This window comes from Passer montanus, unplaced genomic scaffold (genome assembly GCF_014805655.1).
Source record: "Passer montanus isolate IOZ18808 unplaced genomic scaffold, ASM1480565v1 scaffold89, whole genome shotgun sequence".
Classification (NCBI taxonomy): domain Eukaryota; kingdom Metazoa; phylum Chordata; class Aves; order Passeriformes; family Passeridae; genus Passer; species Passer montanus.
In genome coordinates this window covers 1,351,379-1,376,416 of record NW_024374256.1, presented here as the reverse complement: position 1 = coordinate 1,376,416, position 25,038 = coordinate 1,351,379, and the positions used below count along the sequence as shown (strand labels likewise).

Below are 25,038 nucleotides of genomic sequence, written 5' to 3'. Positions count from 1 at the left end.
TGCCCACCCGCTCCTGGGGCTCCCTTAGCATGGCTATGGCCCCTTCATCTCTGGTGGTTCCTGGTGCCCAACGGTCCTGGTGCCCACCGGTTCCTGGTGCCCACCGGTCCTGGTGCCCCTTCAGCCCCTCTACGGCTCCCTCATCCCCAGTGCCCACTGGCTCCTGGGGCTCCCTTAGCATGGCTATGGCCCCTTCATCTCCGGTGGTTCCTGGTGCCCCTCAGCCCCTCTATGGCTCCCTCATCCTGGTGCCCACTGGTTCCTGGGGCTCCCTCAGCCTGGCTATGGCCCCTTCATCTCCGGTGGTTCCTGGTGCCCCTCAGCCCCTTTATGGCTCCCTCATCTTGGTGCCCACTGGTTCCTGGGGCTCCCTCAGCCTGGCTATGGCCTCTTCATCTCTGGTGGTTCCTGGTGCCCGCCATCGCGGCGGGCCCGCGCCGCGGAGCCGCCATGGCCGCCCGGCCGGGGGAGGCGTCAGGCGGGCGAGGAGGGGCCGCGGGCCCCGCGGGAATAAAAACCCCTTTTTGGTGTGAAATCAGCGCCGCTCCGCCCGGGGAAGGGGTTTTGTGGTGCTCAGTCCGCGGGAGGCGGTCAGGGGAAAGCGTGTTTTAGGGTTAAATGACCGTCGGTCCGTCTGGGAAAACATCGTGTTGGTGTTAAATGAGGGGCACCCGTTAAGGAAAGAATGTGTTTTAGTGTTAAATCCCTGCCGCCCGGTTAGGGAAAAGTTCTTTTTAGTGTTAAATGAGCGGCACTTGTCAGGGTATAAACACGTTTTAATGGTAAATGAGCGGCACTGATTCAGGAAAAAAAGTGCTTTTTAGGCTGAAATGTCTCTGCTCTGAGGGCTCTTGGGGGAATGAACCCCCTCCTCCTGTGTCTCCAAGGACTTTTTCTTTATTACCCATGCAAGAGAGAGGTGTGTGTCCATCCCCACATTCCCATTTTGTCCTTAATTCAGCTTTTCCCAGAAAGAACAAAACCCTGAACTTGTTCTGCACTTCCCAAAGCCGTATCCTGCGCTTGTTTGGTTATAGCTGACCAAAATGGGTATTTTTTAGCAAAACAGGTATGGGTGGGATCACTTGCAGTGATTCCGCTGAGGTTTGAGCCCTAGGGATGGGAATTGGGGATGGGAATGACTTGGCAGCCCTGGGTGATGGTGCTCAGCCTCCTTTCTCCAGCATCACCCCACATTTTGGGTCATTTTTACCACCATGCCACATTTTGGGTCATTTCCACCCCAAGCTTTTCAACCTCCCATGTTTTCAGTGTCCCTCCACGGCCGCCCATTGCTGCCACACTGTCCCTTGGCAGTGGCTGGGAGAAAACACACACATTTATTATTTAGACACACAAATGTATTATTTTAACCTCTCTCCGCTCCTCATCCTGCTCCTCCGTGCTCCCAGTCCCGCTCCAATCCCCCCACAGCCGGGGAGATTTCTGCTGCAGGGCCAGCACCGAGTGTTTGATCTCTCCGAGGGAAGCGTCAGCGTTTAATCCTTTGAAGCTCTGCTGTATCCTAAGCCTGCCTAATCGTTTTTGTTTTAGGTTTAAAGAAGTCTGGAGATGGAGATGAGCAGAGCATGACCGAGCCATTAAGGGAGGAGGAGGGAGGATGAGGATGGGAGCAGGCAGAGGAGCCCAGCAGTGGAACCCAGGGGGATATTTGGGATTCACGCCAGGGTGGTTGCACTGAGGGAGGAAGAAGAAAAATCTTTCTGCAGCACAGCAGAAAACTTCCCTGGAACTCTGCTCCATAAAGAACCCGGCCGTGGCTGTGGGATTAGCAGGGCATGGGAATGACTCTGGGAGCAGGGACAGGTCTGGGAGCGGCCGTGTTTTATAGATGTGCTGTAAAACCTGCTGCTGCTTCCCTGGATTAACCCAGAGTGTAACGGGAGGGATGGGTTTGGAACAGGACAAAGGTCCTGGTTTGTCTGGGACAGGAGCAGGAGGGGCCCTGGCGGGGTGGTGGCAGAGCTGAGGTGGCTCTCTTTGGATGAGGGCTCATTTTACACCCAAACCATTTCCAGTCACCACAAAAAGATGAGAAACGGGGGGAATATTTGATGGGAAAGACTTAAAGGTGAAATAATTCAGGGTGGCTGCTGCTCCTTGGAAGAGAACAAACCCAACCTGGCTCTCCACTGCTGGGTCCTGGGATTACAGCACTCAGGAAGAATGTTAAATATCCACAGAGCTGCTGTGGGGCCCACCCAGGCACACCTGGATCAAAGGGAATTCTAAAAACAGTAACAGGAAAGATTTCCACCCAGCAGGAAAACCTGTCCCAGGTCTCCCCTTGGTCAGAACCTCCTGGTTTGTGGTGTGGCCCCCCAAGAGCTGCAGGAAACTTCCTCTGGAAGGGTGTGGGGTGCTCCCACTCACCTGTGTGAAATGGGAACCAACCATGGACCTGCTCCTAAAGGAAACCAGAACCACTCTGTTTATTTTGGGGGTTTAAATTCTGCCAGGCAAAGTGTTCCACGTTACTCCAAGAGCAGGTCATTCTTATTTAAGAAATTCCCTTAATCCATTATCAAAATCCTTTGAGCTACAAGAGCTCCCCGATCCCCAAATCTCCTGGATAACACAGCTCACTCCCAAGATGTTTATTTACCAATACCCATCCTCTAGGCCAGGCTTAGCAGCAGCAGCTTTATCCCTGGGATAATGCTAAGTCCCCATCTGACAATCTTATTTCTCTCGGGGAATTACAAAGGCAGGAATTTAGAAACAACATTTTCTGTTTTCACAACTTGCTCAAAGCAACTTTATTTTCCCCCAAGTTGCTGAATGAAGCAATTGTCACGAGGCTGTCACAAGAATGAACAAAAATGTTCCATCCCCCAGGGCCACAGAGCTTTGCAGTGATCAGAGGGAATGCTGATCCCAGATCCAGCAGTTTAAGAGAGCTGGGAACTCAACCACTGCCTAGATTCCCCCAGAAATCAACTTCTGCTGCACGAAACTCTTTGAATCCACTCTTTAAATCCAGTATTGTCTCATTCCAAGCATGGAGTGACTGGTCTTTTACAGGATCAACCCCAACAGGCATTTTATTTTACAAGACTTTTATTCTGTTTCACAGATCTGACTATTACAGCAGTAAAATTATTACAAGTGACTCGTAACATTTAGTTCCAAATAAAAGTAGAAAAACACCAAAAGAAAAAAAAAAAAAAGGAAAGTTAAATGAGATGTGATGGGTGGTAAATGTGTTTTAAGAGCACAGGAAAAAAGTATATAAAAATACATCAGGAGCAAGGATTTTGCAGCCAAGTTTTGGTTTAGTTACAGTTGAGTCACAGAATGGCTGAGGCTGGAGGGGACCTGTGGGGTGGCCCTGTCCCAGTCCCTGCTCAGCAGGGCCACCCTGTCCCTGTCCCTCTGGAGACCTCCAGCTCTGCTCGGCTGCAGCCCAGGCTGGAGCTTTCCCCCTCCCTCCTGCCCTCAGGATCCTGAACTCACCACCCACGGCCTGGGCAGCCTTGGATCTCATCTTGGATCCCATCTTGGATCCCATCTTGGGCTCTGCAGAGCCCCTCTGCTGGCTCCTGTGTCCCTTGGAGGGGGAATTCATCACCAAACACTCCAGGAGCCTCCTGGAGTGCTCCTGAGTTACCCCTCCAGCAGGGATCAGCGTGGGTCAAGTCCCCCCTGAAATCTGGAAATTCCAGCCTGAGGCTGCTCCTGTTTGTGGAGGGTTTGATCCTCTTATTTTCCCACTAAAGCATCACCTTTCCCTGTCCTCCCTCCATTCCTGAGCTCCTCAGCCATCCCCAGAATTCCAGCTGCTCTCCCACAGCGAGGACAATTTCCTTTCCTCATTCTCCTGAAGAGCCCCCAGAGCCCAGCACCAGAAAGCTCAGAACACTGAGAACTGTTCACTGGAGAGGTGATAAATCCAAGAGCAGATAAAAGGCAGAAATGAACCAGAGAAAGGAAAGGAGGATGTGTGTGTGTGTGTGTGTGTATGTGTATGTGTGTGTGAAGTCTATTTTATGGCAAACTTCCAGTCCTTTGGCCACTATAAAGCAAAATCAGTGGATTTCATATAAATTCTCTGTATAAAGGAATGTCTATGAACTGTGTACAGTATGGCCCAGAATAAACATCTCATCATCAGCCTATTAGAGCTCCTCACAGAGGAAAAGAAGGTGCTTAGTCATGGTTCATCTTCCCAAGAAAATACTGTCCGGAATTGGACTAGTGCCCCAAAACACCATTTCAGGAACAACAGGAATTCCTTCAATGGAAAGGAAAAGCAGAGTCTGCCCAGGCTGGGGGAGCAGGAGCTGGGCAGGGCCTCAGGGCTGCCCTGCTGCTCTCAAGTCCGTGTGGTTGATGGGCAGGGGGTGAGCCTCGGTGTTGAACACCCAATCCTCCAGGGACAGCACGTCATCTTCACAGAACAGAAGATAGAGGTACCTGCAGCCACAGCAGAGGGACAGGCTCGGAGCAGCCCAGCAGGGCTCCAGGCAGCAGCATGTGACACGTTCCCACCTCCCTGGAAAATCCCCACCCTTCCCACACTCTGGATCACAGCAGAGCCCTTCAGACCCAGCCCCTGAGCAGGAGCCTCCAGGGAGCCACGAGCAGCAGAGGCTGCAGCAGGAAACTCCCAAAGATTTACAGCTTTGCCCAGTTTCCCCCCAGAATGGAAAGATCCTGAAAGCTCCTCTGGTTCCAGCCCCCTGTCCTGTCAGTGACACCTCCCCTGGGAAGAGAAGACTTCTCCTTTATTGTCTGAGGCTCCTTAAGGAGCTGTGCTGCTCTGGAAGGCCCCTGTGAGCCCAGACTTACTTCAGAGTCTCTGCGAGGAAGAAGCTCTGCTGCATGTTGTCGTGGGTGGGCGTGGTGGTGTACACGTCTCGGATGCCAGAGAAGCCAGCTTCCACCCTGCAGTGCTTCTCCAGGGCCTGGCAGGGGGAACAGAACCCTCAGCCACCCCCAGCAGCGTGGGGTGACCCCTCCAGCACCAGCAGCTGCGTTCCAAACCAGTTTACAAATCCAGCACCAGGTTTCCTGTCCCTCACTCAGAGGTTACTCCACACTCTGGGAACCAGCCTGGCTCTAATGGAACAGCAGAGGAAACTGCAGCCACCCGAGCTGGCTGATTGACTGATGGCAGTGCAGCCCCCAAGGGAGCAGAAAACCTCCACAGTGGAGACAACACTGACCTGAGGCACTTTGTGAACTCCTGCCCCATTGCTCGTGGCTTTGAGAACAATCTGGGTTGAAAGGAACCTTAAAAATCACCCACTTCCACCCTCCTGCCACGGACAGGGTCACCTCCCTCTAGACCAAGCTTCCCAGAGCCCCACCCAACCCAGCCTTGAGCATTCCTGATGTTTCTCAGCATTTAACACAATTTCAATAATTTCCGCTCCTTCCGCCGACCCAAGCGAAGCTTTCCGCAGCAATGCAGGAACCCACGGGGCTCCGTGGCCTCTGCAGCCTTACCTGCACCACCTCCCAGCCCCAGTGGCGGTACTTGGGCTGGTGGGTGAGCCTCCAGAGGTACATGTAGCTCTCCACCACCTCGGGCCGCAGGATGTAGTAGCGCTCGCTGAGCCGCGTGGCCGTGGCCTCGCTGCCCGCGTCGAAGCGGAACGCCTCGGGGCCCAGCTTGGTGTCTGGGGACAACACACAGCACTGTCACTGCCAGGGCAGCACCAGCAGTGCCTTCAGGCTGCTCAGGATGCCAGGGTTTGGCTAAGGCTGTGTTGAGCCTTTTCTTCAGCGCTGCCTTTGGAGGGAAGGGATCGGGATGGTGATAAAACCAACTGCAATGGTTTTATGAACAATAATCAGGAGTGTGTTGGTCTGTGCTTAGGAATCCCAGTCTCTTGCAAGCACTATCCAGCACTCAGATCCCTGCTTTCAACACCAACCCTCTCCCCTGCTGGAAAAAATTTGTTCATGAGGGTGCCCAGAGCAGCTGGGGCTGCCCTGGGTCCCTGGCAGTGCCCAGGGCCAGGCTGGACAGGGCTGGGAGCAGCCTGGGACAGTGGGAAGTGTCCCTGCCCACGGCAGGGGTGGGATGGGATGGAATTTAAGGTCCCTTCCTGCCCAAACCACTCCATAATTCTGTGATCATGGCACATTCCTCTGGCTGTGTCTGCCGCAGTGCTTCACAGGGAGTCATTATCTGCCTCTAATTACCCTGCACACCTTCCCTGGGCCCTGCTGTGGGTGTGGGGCCCTGGCAGTGCTGGCAGGAGCTGGGCACAGCCACTCCCTGCAGCACTGGGCAGCCTGCTGCTGGCCTCTCTGATGGTGAAAACTGGCTCCAGGCACTCACAGGCACAGGGCTGTTAGTTCAGAAACCTTGGTTTAGTTCTGTAAGTGCTGCAGGGGAGGAAAAGAGTTATTTGCAAAGATCATTTCAGGTTAGCTTGGAGTTTGTTGGGCAAACATGCTGGGCTGGCTGGTGTGGGGAAGGTGTGGGACAATCCTGGATGCAGTTGTGGACAGACCTGTGCCTGCCAAGGTCCTGCAGAGCTGCCCTGGCTGCCTGCAGCCTCACAGGAGCTGCAGGGATGCCTACAAAGAAAGGAGGGGTGTCCAAAGCAGCTCCTGCAGGCAGAGAACCGAGCCAGTCCCTCACTCATCTCCACTCACTGCTCTCCACAGCTCTGGGTGGTGAAAGAAATTGTCCTGAGCTTGTGAAACGAGGATTCAGTTGGAGGGGCTCAGCAACTCCATTCTCCTGGTTCCACCAGCAGCTGCAGGTCTGCAGCACTGCCCTGCTGGGCTTCTCAGCTGCTCTGCTGCAGAGAGAGCCACTCTGCCATTAACCCTGCTAACCCTCCCCTGCTGCCTGCACAGGGATGAGCAAGGGCAGCCTGGAGCCCTGCTGGGACTGCCTGGGATTCAGCCCCAGCTCCATTCCCAGCTCTGCCCCAGCAGCTCCCAGCTGCCTCTGCTGCACAAAGCACATTTCTGTCCCTTCCACACATGCCAGGGAAGCCCAGGGGAAGCCACAGCAGGGCTGCAATGCTGCTGAGGCACAGAACCCCCCCTGGCAGGCAGTGCCCACCCTCGGGGGCTGTGGGCTCGGGTACCTGAGCGTGTGTAGGACTCGTGGCAGGTGCTGGTGATCTCTGCTGCCAGCTCCATGTGCCTCTGCCTCCTCTCCCCCGTGCTGTGCTCGGCCCCCAGGGCAATCATGCCCCCGGAGAAGCAGGCCAAGTGGCCCATCTTGTGATCCAGGATGCCACCCCTCCACTCGGCGATGTAGGTCAAGCCTCCTGCAGATTTTTTCACCAAATGCTTTTCTATTGCCTAGAGGGATGAAAATCAGCATTTCAAGAGAGTGGACAGTGAGTAAAACTTCCTCGGTGTTAGTTAGTGACAGGAGTGAGTACCAAGGAAACCCAAAGACTCATTCTGAAGGTCTGAACCCTTCTGATGAACCATGTACCCCCAAAAAAACCACAGAGCAGCACCTGGCTCCTCACCTCCAAGGCATCGTCGTACATCTTTTTAGCTTCAGAGTCCTTCTTGTCTGACATCAGCCAGGATTTGATGAGATATTCATAAAAGCTGTCCCCGAGGCCCCCGATGGAGACGTGGTCTGTGGTGGGAAAGCCAGGAAAGAGCTTCAGGTTCATGACAGACACTGAGCAGCTGCCTTACAAAGGGGAAACAATCACGTCCTATTTAATGCCCTTGTTCTCTCCTTCCTCTTCCCAGCTTCCTGGGGAGAGCTTGCAGCATTGCTTTTCAGAAAGGAAGAAAGGTGGAAAGTGCAATCAGGAGAAAAATGTTCTGTCATTTTCCAGAGCATTAGTATCCCTTACCAGAACCATTCAGAGGCCTTATTTTACAAGTTATTTATACTGCAACGTGAAGATGCTTCCTGTTTATGGAGCCATCATCATAAATCCAGGCTCATAAACCAAAAGCAGTGGTGGGTATGGATAGATTTCCATCTGGATGGAGCCCCTGGGAGCTGTCTCCCTGCCTCAGGAAAGGAAGGAGAGGTGTTTGGATCCCACAGAGCTGCCAGCAAGGGGCTGTGGACACACTCCTGGGTTTTGCCATTTGTATTCCTGCCTCACGGAGGGACTCTGAGCCCTGGGGAAGGCTGGGGGTTGCTGGCACATTAACATGATAAAGTCAGGTACAGGGATGTGCACTGCACGTTTTCCTCTGCAGCAATGAAATTTCTGAGGCTGTCTGCTCAGAGCACCCCCTGCTCTGACCTCACAGGAGTGCTGAGGGATTGCAGTGTGACACGGGCCTGACAGCTGCACCTCTGTGCCTGGGGAGAGCTGCTGCATGCATTTACAGCTCCAGCTCTGCCACAGGAGGAACGGCAGTGTTCTCACTCTTTAAAGCACTCAAGCACTCCCATTTTTAGGAGAGCAAGACAAATGGCCCTCGCTGGCCTGAGCCATCCCTGTTAATTAACATTGTCCTGGCTCTCATTTCCCAGCTAAGCTCGTGCAGCAGGTGTTAGAGCTGCTCAGATTTTTGTTTCCCCTCTCCTTGGACACAGATAAGGCTTATTCCAAATGCTGAATCCTCCCAGCAGCACAAACCAACAGCCATGCATCATTTTCCTGACCTGAAGAGCAAACATCCCTGACACACTGTGTCCAGTGATCCAGGGAATAATCCCTAGCAAAACAATGAGATTAAACACCCAGCTTCCCTGCAAGCAGAGAGGGCAGAGGATTTGCAAACACAGGCTGCCTTTAAAGAGCAGCTTTGTGATCCTGAGTGTGTCATTCATAAACTCACCAAAGCTGCAGCCCTGCTCCAGAATTGCTTTCCATATGGCAGCAGCCCTGGCAGCGTTTGCCTCGCAGGCACCTGCATCAATAAATCCCTGTCTTCCCACAGGTAAGAGCTGCCCTCCCACAGGGCCAGCACAGCCTCTCCCCTGGCAGCATCTGCTCCTTCAGCCAGGTCAAAGATACAGCTTTTAAGAAAATCACAGCAATTTCAAGGAAAACAGCTTCCTGCAAAGAGCTTTAATGGCAAGAGAGAAAATGAGAGCCTGGCCTCCCTGGGGAGCAGGCTGCAGATGCCTCCCTGCTCTGGTCCTCATCTGTTTCTCCCCAGCAGCACTGGGGATGCAGAAGGGGCTGATGACTCTTCTCCCTCCCTGGAATATGGGGTCAGATCCCAAGGTCACATCCTGAGCAATTGCCACAAAGAGCCTGTGGAAGTGTGGCTGGAGTCAGGAAATCTCCAGGCCTGTGGCAGGCACCTCCCTGTCCCACACGAGCAAGCAGAGGCTGCTTTTAATGTGCTCTGAAAAGCACCACCAGGCCCCTCTCTACATCAGCAAGTTCAGGGCAATGCAGAGAAATCTGAGGCAGAAAACAGAATTAAATTTGTGGCAGAAGAGATGAGGGCTTCCTCCCAGCACCAAAGGGCAGCTCTGGCTTAATGTGGCCATCCCAGACACTTTGCAGGGACCAGCCCTGCCAGTGAAAGGTCAGGGACTGCTCACAGCCAGGGTCTGTCCCTGCCTGTTGCCACCAGAGCCACAAAAGCAGCATTGGGAGAGGTCTGGAGTGATCCAGCCCAGCAAAAAGTGCAACAAAGCATGGGGACACCAGGAGAGGCAGGACTCAGAGTGACCTGCCTAGATAATACATGTCACCCACTGACAGGCTCAAACCAGTCTCTGAAAGAGATTTTTCTTTGACAACATCAAATGCAGCAGCCAAAACAAGCAGATCAATAACAGAGCAGAGAGTGCAGGTCACAGATCAGGGCACAGCTGCACAAGTGGCTCCTCCTGCTCCTACCACAGGGCAAACTGCTGAGGAGGGGCACAGCCTGTGTGTCACCTTCCCCTGGCTGCCTCCACAACTGCCCTGCCCTCTCCAAGACCTTCCCTGATTATTGCTCCAGTGCTGGGCTCCCCACAGGAGAGAAGCAAACATTCTTATCTCATCCCTCCTTCCCAAGCGGCTCTGCAGAGCTGCCATGGTAACAGGAACAGGAATGCACAGGAGAATTCCTGCCTGGATCCGAGGGGGATCCAGGGCTCCTCCAAGCCCTCTGCCTCTGCAGGGGAACCTCCACTCTGGAGGGGAACCTCCCTGTGCTTCCCATGCAGCTCCTGTGCTGAGTGCAGGATCCAGGCTGGGCTGGCTCCCAGCACCTGTGGGACGAGCCCCTGTGCAGGGAAGGCTGCAGTTCTCTCTGGAGCTGGGACACTCAGCTGGGACACCCAGCAGGGCCCCAGTTCTCTCTCTGGAGCTGGGACACTCAGCTGGGACACTCAGCAGGGCCCCAGTTCTCTCTCTGGAGCTGGGACACTCAGCTGGGACACTCAGCTGGGACACCCAGCAGGGCTCCAGTTCTCTCTCTGGAGCTGGGACACTCAGCAGGGACACTCAGCAGGGCTCAGCAGGGACACTCAGCAGCGCGGCAAGTCCCTCTCTGGAGCTGGGACACTCAGCTGGGACACTCAGCTGGGACACCCAGCAGGGCTCCAGTTCTCTCTCTGGAGCTGGACACTCAGCTGGGACACCCAGCAGGGTCCCAGTTCTCTCTCTGGAGCTGGGACACTCAGCTGGGACACTCAGCTGTGGGTAAGGGCACAGTTCCTGCCCCTTGCAAAGCCTGATTTATCTCCTGTGGCACAGCCTGCCTGGCTGGCTGCTGTGCCAGGGGCTGCTCCCTGGGGAAGAAGGGAGGGAGGGAGGGAGGGAGGGAGGGAAGGCTTCTCCTGCAGGCAGGGGAGGCAGGGATACCTACGCTGCACCCAGCTCCCCGTCACTGGGCTCAGGAAGTTGGGGTACAGGCCCTGTGGCTTCTCCACTCTGCTGAGCACCTTTCTGATGTTCATCACCTGTGAGAGAGCACAGACAGCCCGGGTTATGCTCTGTCCCTCCCTCCCCTGGCCCTGCCCTGCTCCAGCCCAGCACACAGCTCAGGAGGGAGATGTTGTGGGGCTCAGCCCAATCCTGATTTCAGAAATGGTTCTGGAAACCCTGCACAGCCCCACTCCAGCTCACTGCCATGGAGAGAAGGGATCCTGGGAGACTTTGTGCTTCCAGGACCTGAAGGGGCTGCAGGGAATTGGAGAGAGACTTTTCCCAAGGGTGTGGAGTGACAGGACAAGGGGGAATGGCCTCAAGGTAAAGGAGGCCAGTGTTAGATGGGATTTTGGGAAGAGATTCCTCCCTGTGAGGGTGGGCAGGGCTGGCACAGGTGCCCAGAGCAGCTGGGGCTGCCCCTGGATCCCTGGCAGTGCCCAAGGCCAGGCTGGACACGGGCTGGGAGCACCTGGGACAGGGGAAGGTGTCCCTGCCATGGTAGGGGTGGCACTGGATGGGCTTTGGGATCCCTTCCAAACCCAAGTCTGATTCTGTGCTTGGGGATCTGGGTGGAAATGGGAGCTGTGAGCGATGCCAGGGGTGATTTCTTCCATGATCCAAAGGGAAGGGAGTGGCAGGGATGAGTGACTCACACAGCACTTAAATTCACCATGTGGTCACTTAATGTGATGAATTGGGGCCTTTAATTTCAACAACAGACAGTTCCTTTAATACCCCAGAACAACCAGCACTTAAGTCTCTAAAGCCTCCCTTGGTTTCACCCCCATTAAATCCAATAGGCCTTTCCCTTAAGGGACCCAGTTAAATTCCATGCAGCATAAATATTCTATTATAACCTACAGAGCAGCTAATTTGCCCTAAACCTTTTACAAAATCAGACAATTTGCACACCAAAAGCTGGCTGCAGCCTTAAGCCAGTGCTTCCAAGGAAGTTGTCAGGCTCCATAATATTTACTGGAGTTTAGGAGCTTGGCATATTAATGACAGGTTTGAATAAAAGACACAGATGGGCTTTAATTCCTGCTAAAATCACCCAAGTCCCAAGCTGGGAGCTCATGAGTTGATGTGCTCCACTGCAGGAATTTCCCACAGGCTGGGCTGTTAGAGCCCACAGCATCCCACATTTTCCCTCTCAGGGTGGCTGGGATCCATTTTCTGTGCACACATCAGCCCAGGAGAGTCTCTCAGAAAGGTTTTGCCCTTTTCCCTCCACGGGCTTAGGAGGAGAAGAGGAAAAATCTCTTGGGCTGGGGACAGAGGTTTGACCCTGGCTCAAAATGCCATGGTTTGAACCCAGAACGAGGATGCAGTTCTGGTTTTTAGCAGTGCATCCCCAATGTTTCCATCATCTTCCTCACACATTTTCTCTCCACAGCACTGCTCCTTTTCCTGGCCTCTCCTCAGCTCCCCCTCCCTGGGAGCAATTTGTCATCATCCCTGTCCTCAGGAACCTCAGCCTTGTCTCTGTCCCACATCACCAGCCTCTCTTGCTCTTCCCACAGTTTCCTGGGTTTCCTGTTTCCCTTCACCCTCTGCTTTTCCCTGCTCTGTGCCTCCCACTGCTCATCCCACCCTCACTGCTTCCCATCCACTCCATCCCAGCTCCACTTTGCTCTCCCAGCTTCTTCCTCCTCTTGTTTTTCCTGTCTCTCCTTCAAATCCCCTCCTTGTTTCACAGCTGACAGACCTGCACTGGACACACCCTGGAAAAGCAGAATTTGTGACTTTTTTTGGCAGCCCTGTCTGTTTGTGGCACTCTGGACCAGCCCCATTTCCCCTGGGCTCACGGGGGCAGTTTGGGTTCTGCCTGGCACAATCTGAGTCCCTCAGAGCAGGCTCCTGAGGGATCTGCATCCCCTGATGGCTGCACCTCGGCTGTGCCCTCCTCTGGGTAAAATTCACACCGGGAAAAACACCCCAGGGGGATGAAGAGGCGAAGCCATGGCAGCCCAGGCTGGGCTCACTTGCCTTTTCTGCAAACACTGGGTTGCCAGAGAGCTGGGAGAGGTGCAGGAACTCCAGGTGCAGGGTCCCAAATTCTGCCAGGATGCTGCTTCCAGCAGATGCCCAGCCCCAGCTCCAGCTCATGCCACTGCAAGGAGAGAAAAGAGAGCCCTCACTGCCAGCAAACACAGCCAGAGCCTGGGGTGGGCCTGCCCCAGGGCAGCCCTGCCTTTGCCAGGTGTCCTTTGGGGGCTGGAAAGGACACACACATGGATTTGGGACACACACACAGATTTGGGGCACACACATTTAGGACACACACACACAGATTTGGGACACAGACACACAGATTTGGGGCACACACACACAGATTTGGGGCACACACACACAGATTTGGGACACACACATTTAGGACACACACACACAGATTTGGGACACAGACACACAGATTTGGGACACACACACACATTTAGGACACACACACACATTTAGGACACACACACACAGATTTGGGACACAGACACACAGATTTGGGACACATACACATTTAGGACACACAGAGATTTGGGGCACACACACACAGATTCAGGACACACATACACATTTAGGACACACACACACATTTAGGACACACAGATTTTCAGCAGCAGTTCCAGTGCCACTGAGCTGTGATCTTCCAGAGATTCTTTAGGACTGGGCTAACACACAGACTGCACAAACTGCATTTCTTTGTGGCAGAGCTCAGCTGACAAACAGCCTGGGAGGAGCACTGCCAGCCTGGCCCACACAGATATTGTGGGATAAAATAAATATCCTTGTGGTACCCCACGGCTCTGGGTGTGCCTGGAACCCTCCAGGCAGGACAGTGCCCTGGGGATGCAGGGTTGGATGTAACCAAAGCAGCCTGTGTGGGTCTGCCCCAGAGCCACCTCAGAGGTGTGGTGGCTCCAGTTTTGCATCTCCTGGCAGTGAACCCGGGGAGGGGACAGCTCCAGGGACAGGGAAGGGTGGGGGTGACACTAGATGGCGCCGGGAAGCTTGGCTGGGAGAGAGAAGGGTTTGTTGTTTACAGGAGGTTAAAACTAATGATCCTTCTGAGCACGAAAAGAAAAAAAAAAAAAAAAGAAGTTTCCCTCGCTGTGATGGAGAGGAAAACGTGGCAGGTCCCGAGCTGGCTGTTTGCCTGCAAGGAGAGCCCTAGGCAGGCTCGGCTCAGCTCAGCTTGGCTCAGCTCAGCTCGGCTCAGCTCAGCTCAGCTCAGCAGGGCTGCAGCTGCCAAGTGGGGCCGTGTTTGTTGTCACAGCAGCTCTGTGGGGTCACAGAGACCATCCCAGCCCTGCCCTCCCCAAAACCACAGCACGGGCTGTGCTGCTGCAGCCTGAGCTTTGGGTCAGGCAGCACAGGAGGAACCAGAGCCCTTCTGCAGCCTGCAGTGACCCCCTGCAGGAAAAGCTTTTGTCAGCCTTTCAAACTGGGGCTTCACAGCTGCTCTGCCTCTGGCAGCTCAGAGGAAGCTGCTGTTTGAAGGACCTTGGCCTCCAAGGGAAAGGAACACATCCAGAACTCCTTTATCTCTCAGATAAGCAGGTCTGAAAAGTCAAAGTATTGCCTTCCCCATGGGGATCCAAAGCAGCAAAAGCAGTGAGAGAGGCCAGGAGAGGATGCTGAGGGAAAATCTGGAGGTACAGAGGGTTAGGGAGACGTGAAGGAAAGGACTGCAGCACAGGGAGAGCTCACAGAGCAGAGCACAGAGCAGCAGCTGGAGCACACAGAGCTGCCAGGGCCAGCGTGGCAGCTGGAGCAGCAGGATGGAAAGAGGGACAGACAGCCAGGGACAGACAGCCAGGGACAGCAGTGTGAGATGGGACAGACAGACAGGGACAGACAGCCAGGGACAGCAGGCAGTGTGAGATGGGACAGACAGCCAGGGGACAGAAAGCAGCCACAGGAAGCTCATCAGCAGAGAGGGGACCCCAGAGGAAAAGGTGACAGCAAGAGATAAAGGCAGCTGGGTATGGGAGAGCTGGGGGGGCTGGCTGTGCTTGGACCCTCGAAAGTGAATGTGCAGAATTGAACTCAGTGCCAAGGGGGTTTTCTGGTTTCAAATTTCTGAATGTCCTTCTTAACCCACCCCCCAAGCTGCCACCAACAGAGGCCCACACACGCTGCAGGACCCTCCTCCTTTTGGGATGCTCAGGTCTCTCTGGAATTAGCACATCCTTGCAAAAGCAGAATTGGAGAGAGAATTCCTCGTTGCAAAACTCTTCTGGGCTTTGTTCTGGCCCTGATGTTTGGGTCAGTGTGGTCTCACAGCCTCACCTCGCCCTCCTCTGCTCCACTTGCACACTGAATCATTCCCTTTCCCTGGGGGTTCACAGCCCTTGGCTGCTCCTCGTGCTCCTGCAGCAGCTCGGGCTGTGCATGCAGCTCCCTCCGTGGCTGCTCCTAAACCAGCTGCACTGCAGCCCTCCCAGCAGCCCCCGAGCTGCAGTGGGGCTCTGGCTGTGGCCTTCGTGTTCTGTCGATTTTCTCTGCTCTCACTCAAGGTCATCAGCAAAACATTTTGGGAATGTCTGGGCAGAGAGAGGCTGCTTCAATTGTCTTCACAAAGGGCAGGGGAGGGTTTGGCATTTCTGTGAAAGGTTAGTCTATGCAGAGCCTTTATCAGCCACAGAGGAAGCAGGATGTCTGTGCTGTAAAAAAGGACAATTACAGTGCTGCTGGTGGCTCCAATTTTCCCTGGGATCAGGAGCACATCAGACAGCTGAGGGGTGACAGTGATATTTGAGCCAAATATTTGGAAGTCTTTTGCTTGCAGAGCCAAGGAGGAGATTTGGGCTGAGGGCTGGAAAGGACTTTGAGTGTTTTGCAAGAGGTGAGGATGAAAGGTTTTGTTAACCCACATTTCCTGCAGCTCTCACCCGTGGATTTGTTTGGATGCCTCAGAACCAGCAAATCCAAAATCCCTGCCTGGCTGGCAGGGAATTGTCTGCCAGGAGAGCCAGGAGCAGCAGGGCAGCCCCAGCTCTGCTCTGTTTGCTGCCAGACCTTTTGCAGGGATTTACTGAACTCAGCTGCATCCCTGGCCATGAGAACATCACCAGCCTGAATTCTGGGCACTAAGGAAGGACAGAGCCTGGCTGAGGGCTGTGTGCTGTGTTCTCCCCTTTTCCAGCACCAAAACTGTCAGCCAGTCCCATCCACTCCCTTGCCTAGTTTTTCCAATTTTTTTAAATCCATTTTTTCTGGATGAATTCACATGCATCTAGCTGGGCACACTGCAAAAATCCATGCTACGAGCAGACTAGAAAATCACCTTTCACAGAACACGAGAGTGAGGAAAATGCTCTTGCAGCAGGGAGCCCTGTCAGGAGGCAGAGGAAGAAACTGTGGCCAGCCCCAAATGAATACAACACAGCTGGGTTTGACCTGAGTCACCTGCAAGCTGTGCCAAGGTCTGAGCTGGCAAAGCAAGTGACCTCGAGGAATCTGCTCTGGAGGGGCCAGCTCTGAGGAGCTCTGCTGCTCCCGGTCCTTCCCAGCTCCAGAGCTAAAGGGAATGCTGCTGAGGATGTGTGCCTTGCCTGCCCAGGTTGATGACTCCACGTGGGATCCCAGTGGGGGTGTTGAAGGCTGGCAGAAGTTTCTCTCCAAGTTCCAGGGCTTTGCTCTTGAACACCTGTTAAAAGGGAGGATAAATATTTGATGGAAGGAGTCACAGAGGATTCTCCCACATCCCCTTTTCCAAACACACTGTCATAAAACACTGGAGGTGCTGCAGAACCCCTGCTCCAGGTGTGCTGTGCCCTGGCTCCCCTGCACAAAAAATCTGCACCAAAAGTCTCACTGGACTTTGGCATCTCTAAATTTCCTCTCCAATCTGCACTAACCCAGCCCCCAGTCCCCTGCCAAAGCCTCAGCCTGGAGCAGAGCAGCTCACCACAGCACCCTGCGATCTGAGCTGATCCAGAGTGCTCTCCAAACCTTCCCATGCCCAGGATGGCAGAGAACACAAGGAGCTGCAATCACTGAGTTAAAATCAGAAGAAATCCTTCTGGCCTGAAGCACTGCTAGATTTACAACGCAGGCTTGCCCAGATTTTGTTTTCATCTCCTGTTGTAAAAACCATGATTTCCATGGTTCCAACCAACCATCTTCTCCTTGCAGCTCCTGGCCAAGAAGGATTGGTGGTTTCATGGCTAAGCTGCTCCTTTTCCACTGGTAATGCCTCAGTTTTGGGCTTTCCAGTCAAATTGCAGCTTATGGTGCCTTGCAGCACAAAGCAAGCACACACAATTATTTTGGGACAGACTGATACCAGCACTAATCTTCACTGCAGAGATTAGTCCTGATCAAGAGAAGCCTCTAAGTGACTTAGGAGATAAAGCACAAGCCTTTTACCTCTAGCCCTGTGGTGGTGGCTCTCAGAAAGCAGGAATTCATTGCTCTAAAAATACAGCACTGAGGAAACCTGAGCTCTCCTGTGGGCTCACAGACCTTTGATACTCTCACAAGGAAACAGGGGGTTGGCTCAGAAGGGAAAGAAAGGGACAGGGACCGGCTTTTGCCTTTCAGGGACGCTGACTGGGTAAGTGACAGCTGCTGATGGGCGCTGCCCCAGCTGCTGATGGGACTTCAAGAGGTCACTGCTGGAGTTTTATGGTTTAATGTGGTTTCTTTTTGCTCTGTTGATCTGAAACCTGTTGAAGTTGTCACTGAGGCAGACTCTGAGTCGGGGCACTGAGTCTTTGAGAGTTTTCCCTGGAGGGAAATCCCAGAGGGAAGTCATTCCTGGAACACATTTCAAATGCAGCTGAAGTAAGAGAGCTGCTCCTGCATCAACGGTGCAGGAGCCATCCCACCCTCTGTGCTGGGGCAGCAGCAGAGCTGAGCTCTCATTTAGGGCCAGTCCTCACAGAACTCCCCCTGAACCAGAGCTTCAGCTCACCAAAGACTCCCAGGGCAGAGGAATAATCTCCTCATCTCCCTGCAGATGTGGAATTGCAGCCCAGGCACACCATCAAACAGATTATGGCATTGTGGGAGGAGGGAGGGCAGTGGGAATGAGATCTCCTGCCTCACCCAGGGCTCCAGCCTCCACCTCAGGGCTGACACCAGGCTCTGCATCCACCTCAGGGATTCCTGCTCCCCAGGGATGTGCAGTGAGTGGGGAGCACCTGCCCCTCTCAGCTGCCCTCCTGAGCCCGAGGCAGGATCTGGATGATGTCTGGTGAAACCTCACCCGACTTGGAAGAGAGAGGAACAAGTACAAAGACAAAGATCCTCTGCAAATGGCATTTCCCCGGGGAGCAATGTGTCCAACTGCAAACGTGTCCTGTTGAATTGCCCACAGGAGGAAAGATCTCTGGCAAATGAGCCGTGCACGGTGTGTGCAAGGTAATTATTCCAGGCTTAATTAAAGGACCATTAGTGGCATTTCCATATTCACAAAAAGGATGGGTTCAGCCTGTTGTTAAGGGGGATTATCTGATGCTGAGGGCAGAGCTCTCAGCTGGTTCCTGGGGCTGGGGGACACTGTGGGGACAAACCTCCTCTCCAGTCAGGTAGTAGGTGGCCAGGAGCCCTCCGATGTAGCGAATGTTCACCTCGAACAGGGAAGCTTCTCCATTCTGCAAAGACACAAGGACAGCCCTGAGTGCAGCACAGCCCTCAGCTCTGTGCCCCTCTCTCAGCTCTGTGCCCATCTCTCACCTCTGTGCCCCTCTCCCAGCTCTTTGTGTCCATCCCTCAGCTCTGTGCCCTCTCTCAGCTCTGTGCCCCTCTCTCAGCTCTGTGCCCATCTCTCAGCACTTTGTGCCCATCTCTCAGCTCTGTGCCCATCTCTCAGCACTTTGCTTGCTCTGCAGGGACAGGGGCAGCCTGGAGGGAAGAGAAACCCCAACTGCCCCATTTATCACCTGAGGCAGCACCTGGGTCAGGCTGGGCAGATCACACAGTCACACAATCCCAGAATCACAGTCACACAATCCCAGAACCTCCTGAGCTGGAAGGGACCCACCAGCATCATCCTGGTCTGCCCAGACACCCCAACAACCCCACCCTGGGCACCCCTGGAGTGCTGTCCAAGAGCTCCTGGAGCTCTGGCAGCCTCAGGGCTGTGCCCATTCCCTGGGGAACCTGGGCAGTGCCAGCACCCTCTGGGGAAGAGCCTTTGCCCAAAATCCACCCCAAACTTCCCCAACACAACCTCAGAGAGATCACAGCACTCAGTTTCAAGCAGAGCTGGTGGGTCCTGCAGTCCCTGTCCTGCCTTTCTGGACTGTGAGAGCTCCTTGTACAGAGGCAATATTGAATTAATTTCCCCCTGCCTGCCTTGCTGTGCTCCCTGACTCCACGGATCAATCCATAGCATTCACTCTTGTCTTTACAGATCAATCTATTCTGCAGGCCAAGATTAAAAGCTTTTATGAAATCCAGATAAATTATCTCCCAGTTGATTTTGTCCCTTGTTTATCGATTCAGTAACAGACTGAGACCATTCACCAAATTTATCAGCTGTGGGCTGCCTTTTATGAATCCATGAATGCCAGTGGTGCCCTCCCAAATGCTGCTTCTCTATACAGGCAGCTGCAGGCATTGTTCCCGTGGGAGAACCATTCCTCACAACAACTAGACTGGCTTTAAACAAATACAAGTTTAAGCTGCACTTTGGTTTTCACATTCTCTGTGTGTGCCACTGATGAGATGCCATCAGCTGGGGACGAGGGATGCAGGAGCTGGGACAGAGGAGGCACCAGAGCCCCAGCACAGCCCCTCGTGTCCAGCACAGCTCCAGCAGCCCTGGAGAAGCAGTCCTGGCTGTCTTCAGAGGTGATGCCCTTCCTGACAAACCCTGGCTCCTCTGTGCTCCCCCTCTGCTGCTGAAGTGTCACACAGGTCCCAGCAGTGACACCAACAAAGAACCCACACAAGGGGAGCTCGGTTTACAACCTTAATCTAATTTAATAAGAAAATTTAATGAGGAAATCTCATTTTATCACGGGCAGACATTTACCTGAGACCAAACAGAACTCATTCTTTGATGAGCAACATTTCCTTGGGGTGTCTAAGAGTGAGTGTCTGTTTCCATAACCCAGACCAGAACACAAGAGCCATTAAACCCTGAACCTTCTTGTCAGCCAGACACACTGAGGCTGAGCTGCTGGCCCCTGCTGGAACCAGCAGCAAATTGGGGTGAATCACTGCACTGCTCCCTTTGGCCTCGGAAAGAAAAGCAGCTGAGTGGTTTCTGCCCCTACAGAGCTGTGCTTTCCCTCCCCAAAGGCTCCTGGGGAGGACTGTGCTCAGGCCTGGCAGTTTAGGTGGCACAGCAGGCATTGCCAGCAGCTGACTCACCACGTTCAAGTCAAAGCTCTTCTCCACCCACTGCTTGGCTTCTTGGAATTCCTCCTCGAGCTCCATGATGTAGAGGGTATCTAAGGCATCTATCACAGTTGCTCCTCGAAGGCCTCCTGTGTGGCACAAACACAAGAGAGGGATGAAAGCACAGCTCTGAGTCAGCCTGGGGGGCTGGCACAGGCAGCAGCTCCCAGTCCCCATGCTGGGGGTGTCTGGGTGGCACCAGGGCTGCTCAGCTCTGCATCCACAATTGGACCCCAATTTCCAAAGGCCTGAAAGAATGCTGAGTTCTGGAAGAACTGCCCCAAGGAGCAGCTCAGGGTGCACACCTGAAGCCCCCAGCCACATGTGCAAGCCTTGGCCTTGCTCCCAGTCCTGCCTGGCCAGAGTGGCTCAGCAATGTCTGTGCTGTCACCAAGGGACACGGGGACTGTGACTCGATGAGCATCATCCCTGCAGCCCAGAGAAGTGCTCAGATCCACCCATTCCAGGCTCCTTCCTCCTCCCAGCCTCCTCTCCCCCAGGGAAGGATCCTGCCTTATTTTGTTGATGCTTCAAGATTGCAGTTTTGACACTTTTCAGCCAGCCAGCACGTCATTGCTTTAATAAAAACCCAAGCAGGACTTTCCTGCTCCACTACGGATTGCTGCCTTTCGGATGCTGGCTGCATCCAAAGCAGGGGCTGTGGGAGAGGAGGGAGGCAGAAACAGCCCCCAGAAATGCATTTATTCCTGCAGGCCTGGGAAATGGCCAACTCACTGGAGCCAGCTCCAGGGGCAATGGCTGCATGGAGTCAAACAGTCACTGGATCAACTGGTGGGCTCTAAAAATCAGCTGGGCTGACGTGGGCCTGGAATGCTTGCCAAAAGCACTGAGCATGGAAAACAACACCACGGCAGGCAGGGCTGCTTTCATCAGCCCTAATGACTCTTCAATATTAATGATGATGTGATTTTTACACACTTTCCTGTTAGCAAGGAGAGACGTGACAGGGAGGCAGGGAGAGCATTTTAAACAGGGAAGGAAGGGCAGTGGCACCTGAGGCACAGCTGGTGCTGTGATAGTCTGAGAGGAAAATCACACTGCTGGGCTCGCCTTAATTTGATGATATAATCAACAAAAGCTTTTCATAATCTGCAGAGAGACAATGAGGAAAGTTGGATTTGCTCAAGCTAAATGGAGACAAAGAGACAACAAACTCACCATTTTCTGGGATGATTAATTGAAGTGAGGAATATTGCTGGAATTGACAGAGCCTTTTATGTTTTTAGCAAGTCAGGGTTTTAACTTGGGGAATGGCTCTGGGGACTGGGAACTCTCTGCTTGGAGTGGCTCAGCTCTCCTGCCTGTGTTTGACAAAGTGGAGGGCAAACCTCGCTCCCCTGCTGCTTTGTCTTTGTGTCACATTAAACATTTGTTTTAAATCCTCCCTCACCCTCTGCATCAGAAGAACCTGGGGCTGTGTGTTCTGTACCAGGGGCTGGGCCGTGTTCCCTTTCTTCTGCACCAGCTTTGAAGCAGCTGCAGCTGCTCAGTGGCTCCTCTCCTGCAGCCCCAGAGCTCTCCCCACGCCAGCCCCAGCCCCAGAGAGGGATGAAAAGGCAGCTCCTGCCCCTCCTCAGCAAAGCAGGGCTGTGCCTGTCCCTCGCCAGGACAGAGGGCACCCAGAGAGTCCCTGAGCCTGTGATTTCTGTGCCAGGGCAGCACCTTCCCTCCTCCCTGCTCAGGCTTGGCTTGCTCAGAGCAGGAGGGAGCTGCAGGGGCAGCTGTCAGAATTTGAGGTGTGCACACCCCAGCACTCACTGCAGCACAAACACACCCAGCTGGCAGCGTGGTGCCACCTCCTGCCACCTCCTGCCAGCTGTGTTACCCCATCAGCACCTCCCTGCACCTGCACATTAGGGTGGGAGGGCTGCAATCAAAGGGGAGGCAGCTCCAAACCAAATCCAGCCCCTCTCTGTCACTTCTGACTCTTGCTGACACCCTCATCTCCAAATTGCTGGTTTCAGTCTGACTGTTCTTGCTCTCAAGGAGTTTTAAAGTAGGAACCAAGTAACCCTCCCAAGAAAGCTGTGACAGAAACCCTCCTGGCTGTCCCCAGGGCTGGGAGCAGTGCCTTTAGAGCAGGACCCCACAAACCAATGCAATGAAAACCCCTCCTGATCCTGCTGCAGACTGGCTGGGGTGGGGACACCTTCACCAGGGAGAGAACAGGGACCTCAGGGGCTCTGGGGACATTCCTGAGTGTCACAGCAGCTCTGGTGACAGGGCCCCTGCCCAGAGCTGCCCCTGAGTGAGGAGCAGCAGCTGATGGGAGCAGACAAAGGTTCATCTCTCCCTGAGCTGCAGGAGGGCCTGTGCCACCCTGGATTTGCTCTTTTGTGCAGCAGAAGAATGGAGAGAGGAGTGTGGGCAACAAGGCTGCTCTGTTCCTGCTGCCACCCACCCCAGGAGCTGAGCCCTGCCTCAGAGAGCACCAACCAACACTGACTTCATTGATCTGGGCAAAGGTGCTGGCTGGAGAGGAGCTGGCACCGCTGGCTCTCAGGGGGTTTTGCCTTGTTTTGTTTCTTCTTTTCTTAATTTCTTTGGTTTTTTTTTAGCCCAGATTCACCTGCCTCTTCCAAGACCTGAACAAGTGACCTAACCCCAGCATTCATGCAGCACCCAGAGCTTAGCAAAAGTTGATTTTCTGAAGAGGAGCAGCTGTGATGGGAGGGATGGAGAGCACTGCCTTCCCTCTTCCCAAAATAGCCACCATTCAGGTGGAGTATCACTGCCCAGACAGACTTGAAGGGCTCCCAGCTGCAAGTCTGTCCCTTGAGAGCCTTAAAAAAAGCCACCAAAGTGATGCTTCAGCAGCCAAGTAGCTCTGAGTGGGGTCTGAAATAGCCTTTTCCTCAGGAAGGAGAGCTCCTCCCAAAGGCTCTCCTGAATCCACCACACTCTCTGTGCCTGGGCATGGAGAACAAGGACCCTGCAGAGGCCTCCAAAGCACAGGCTGGACCCTCCTGTCCCACCAGCTTTGCTTTGGGGTCCAAGGACCAAGGAGGAGTTCAGGGTGTGCCTTTGGGAAGGTGAACACAGTGCCAGGACTGCCAAGCAGCAGGAGATGGGAGCATCCTCACCAGGATCTCCAGCAGCTTTCCAGCACTCCCTCACGCCAGGGTTCAGCTCAAATAAAATTATCCTTTCACAGGCTGGTTTGGGTTGGAAGGGGCTTTAAAGATCATCCAATTCCAACCTTTCACTAGAAAATTCCTTGTGCTGTGTCCCCCCTGTTTAGAGCCACGTTCCCCCTGTGATTGCCACCGCCAGGGAGGGATGGAAGCCCACCCTGACCCCAGCCAGCCCTGCAGAGGGCTGGGGGAACCTCATCTCTAATGCCCTCAGCCCCAGGGGGCCTGCTGCTGCCATTTGGCAAAGAATCCCTGATGAAGTGACTCAGTGAACAGAAACCAAATCCTTCATCTCCAACAAAGCCATTTCAGAACCCGTACAGCGACGCTTTGTGCCACGGCCTCAGATGAACAGCACGAGCCATTAGGAAGATATCAGACTTAATCTTGCATGCAGCAGGACTGTTTAAATGCCACAGAACGGGGGGCTTCAAACAGCTCTTTGCTAACTTTAATAACAGAGTTTACAACTGAAAAGCAAGAGCAGAAGGGGGAGGAATTTAGATCAGCGCAATGTAAACCCAGATCAAAAATGAAAGGTCTTGACTCCCACTGTTCTTATGTCAGATTGTATTTGTCAAAACAGAAATTAGTGCTGAAATCTTGTTTGGAATAAAAATTAGGATGCAGTTTCTATGAAACACGATGAACTTGTTAAGTGCCAAGGCACAAGGGGCTCTGATTGTCACTGGTTGTTTACCTTCACCTCCTGGGGTACAGGGGGGAAAACACCAGATCCCTTCCCCTGCTTCTGCTGCTCTGAAGGCTTCAATTAAAATCAGTGCCCTGTTACAGCAGCAGTCTGAAAAATTACCATCTCCAAGTGCTGCTTTTCCTGTTCTTTTTGGTCCTTTTTCTCCATGACAGGGCTTGGAGAGCAGCCTGAACTCCTGACATTTATCCCAAACGTGTGAGAGAAGCCTGGGAGCTGCCTGGGACCGCGTCAGCACACAGCTCCTGCCTGGTGGCAAACTGTCCAATTCTGGGAGAAATCCACACAGAGACGTTTTACACAGCCCAGGATTATCTTGGCAACCAAATAAACTGTGAAAATCACTGCAGCTCCTGGAAAGATCTGCCCTGCAGCCAAGATTTGCCAGTCCCTGTGCGGAGAGCTCCAGGTCAGGCACAACCAGAGGCTGCAGCTCCTGAGCTGGATCTGGGCTCAGCCCAGAGCTCCTGCCTGCTCTGGGCTTTAGCTTGTCCTGCCAGCCAAAAAAAAAGCAGGAGGAATTTCCCTCAAAGCATGCAAAGAAAGAGGGTTTAAAGCAAGAGAATGTGATGGTTAGAGAAATAAGGATGAATTTATCCACCAGATCCCACCTGGTGTCTCTGCTCTTCCCAAGCACTTTGCAGCAGCCATCGAGCCAGCTCCCCCCTGGAATGGTGCAGGAACACTCCCCACCTGTTTATTTCTTAACATTAAATAAACACCTGTTTATTTCTTAACATTTCACCTGTTTATTTCTTAACATTTCCTGCAGCCCTCACAGCAGGGATGGGCACTGAGGATGAACTCCAGCTCCAGGAGGTGCTCTCCAGTGGAAAGCCACTGCTCCCACTGCAAGGATCAGGAGTCAGGGACCCCCAGGACAGGGCTGTACCACTGGTCCAGAAATTAAACAGAGACTCCAAATGGAACTGGGAAATGGGTTTGTTTTTCAGGGAGAAAGAAAATTTCTCAGTTAAATCCACAATCATCTCATTACAGTCCTTCAGCTGCCTGCGAGTGGTAC

The 25,038-nt window shown here is 53.6% G+C and overlaps 1 protein-coding gene across 1 annotated transcript in view; it reads right to left on the bottom strand.

The window, feature by feature from the left end:
* Positions 1-2,770: 2,770 nt before the first annotated feature.
* The window catches only part of MAN1C1 (mannosidase alpha class 1C member 1), a 54,609-nt gene continuing 32,341 nt past the window's right edge, over positions 2,771-25,038 (bottom strand). Inside the window, 10 exon segments of the mRNA XM_039733581.1 lie at positions 2,771-4,437; positions 4,813-4,928; positions 5,473-5,645; positions 7,077-7,296; positions 7,473-7,588; positions 10,738-10,831; positions 12,789-12,912; positions 16,349-16,443; positions 18,314-18,394; positions 20,121-20,236. Coding sequence (XP_039589515.1) covers positions 4,317-4,437; positions 4,813-4,928; positions 5,473-5,645; positions 7,077-7,296; positions 7,473-7,588; positions 10,738-10,831; positions 12,789-12,912; positions 16,349-16,443; positions 18,314-18,394; positions 20,121-20,236 — 1,256 coding nt within the window. The 3' untranslated portion in view covers positions 2,771-4,316.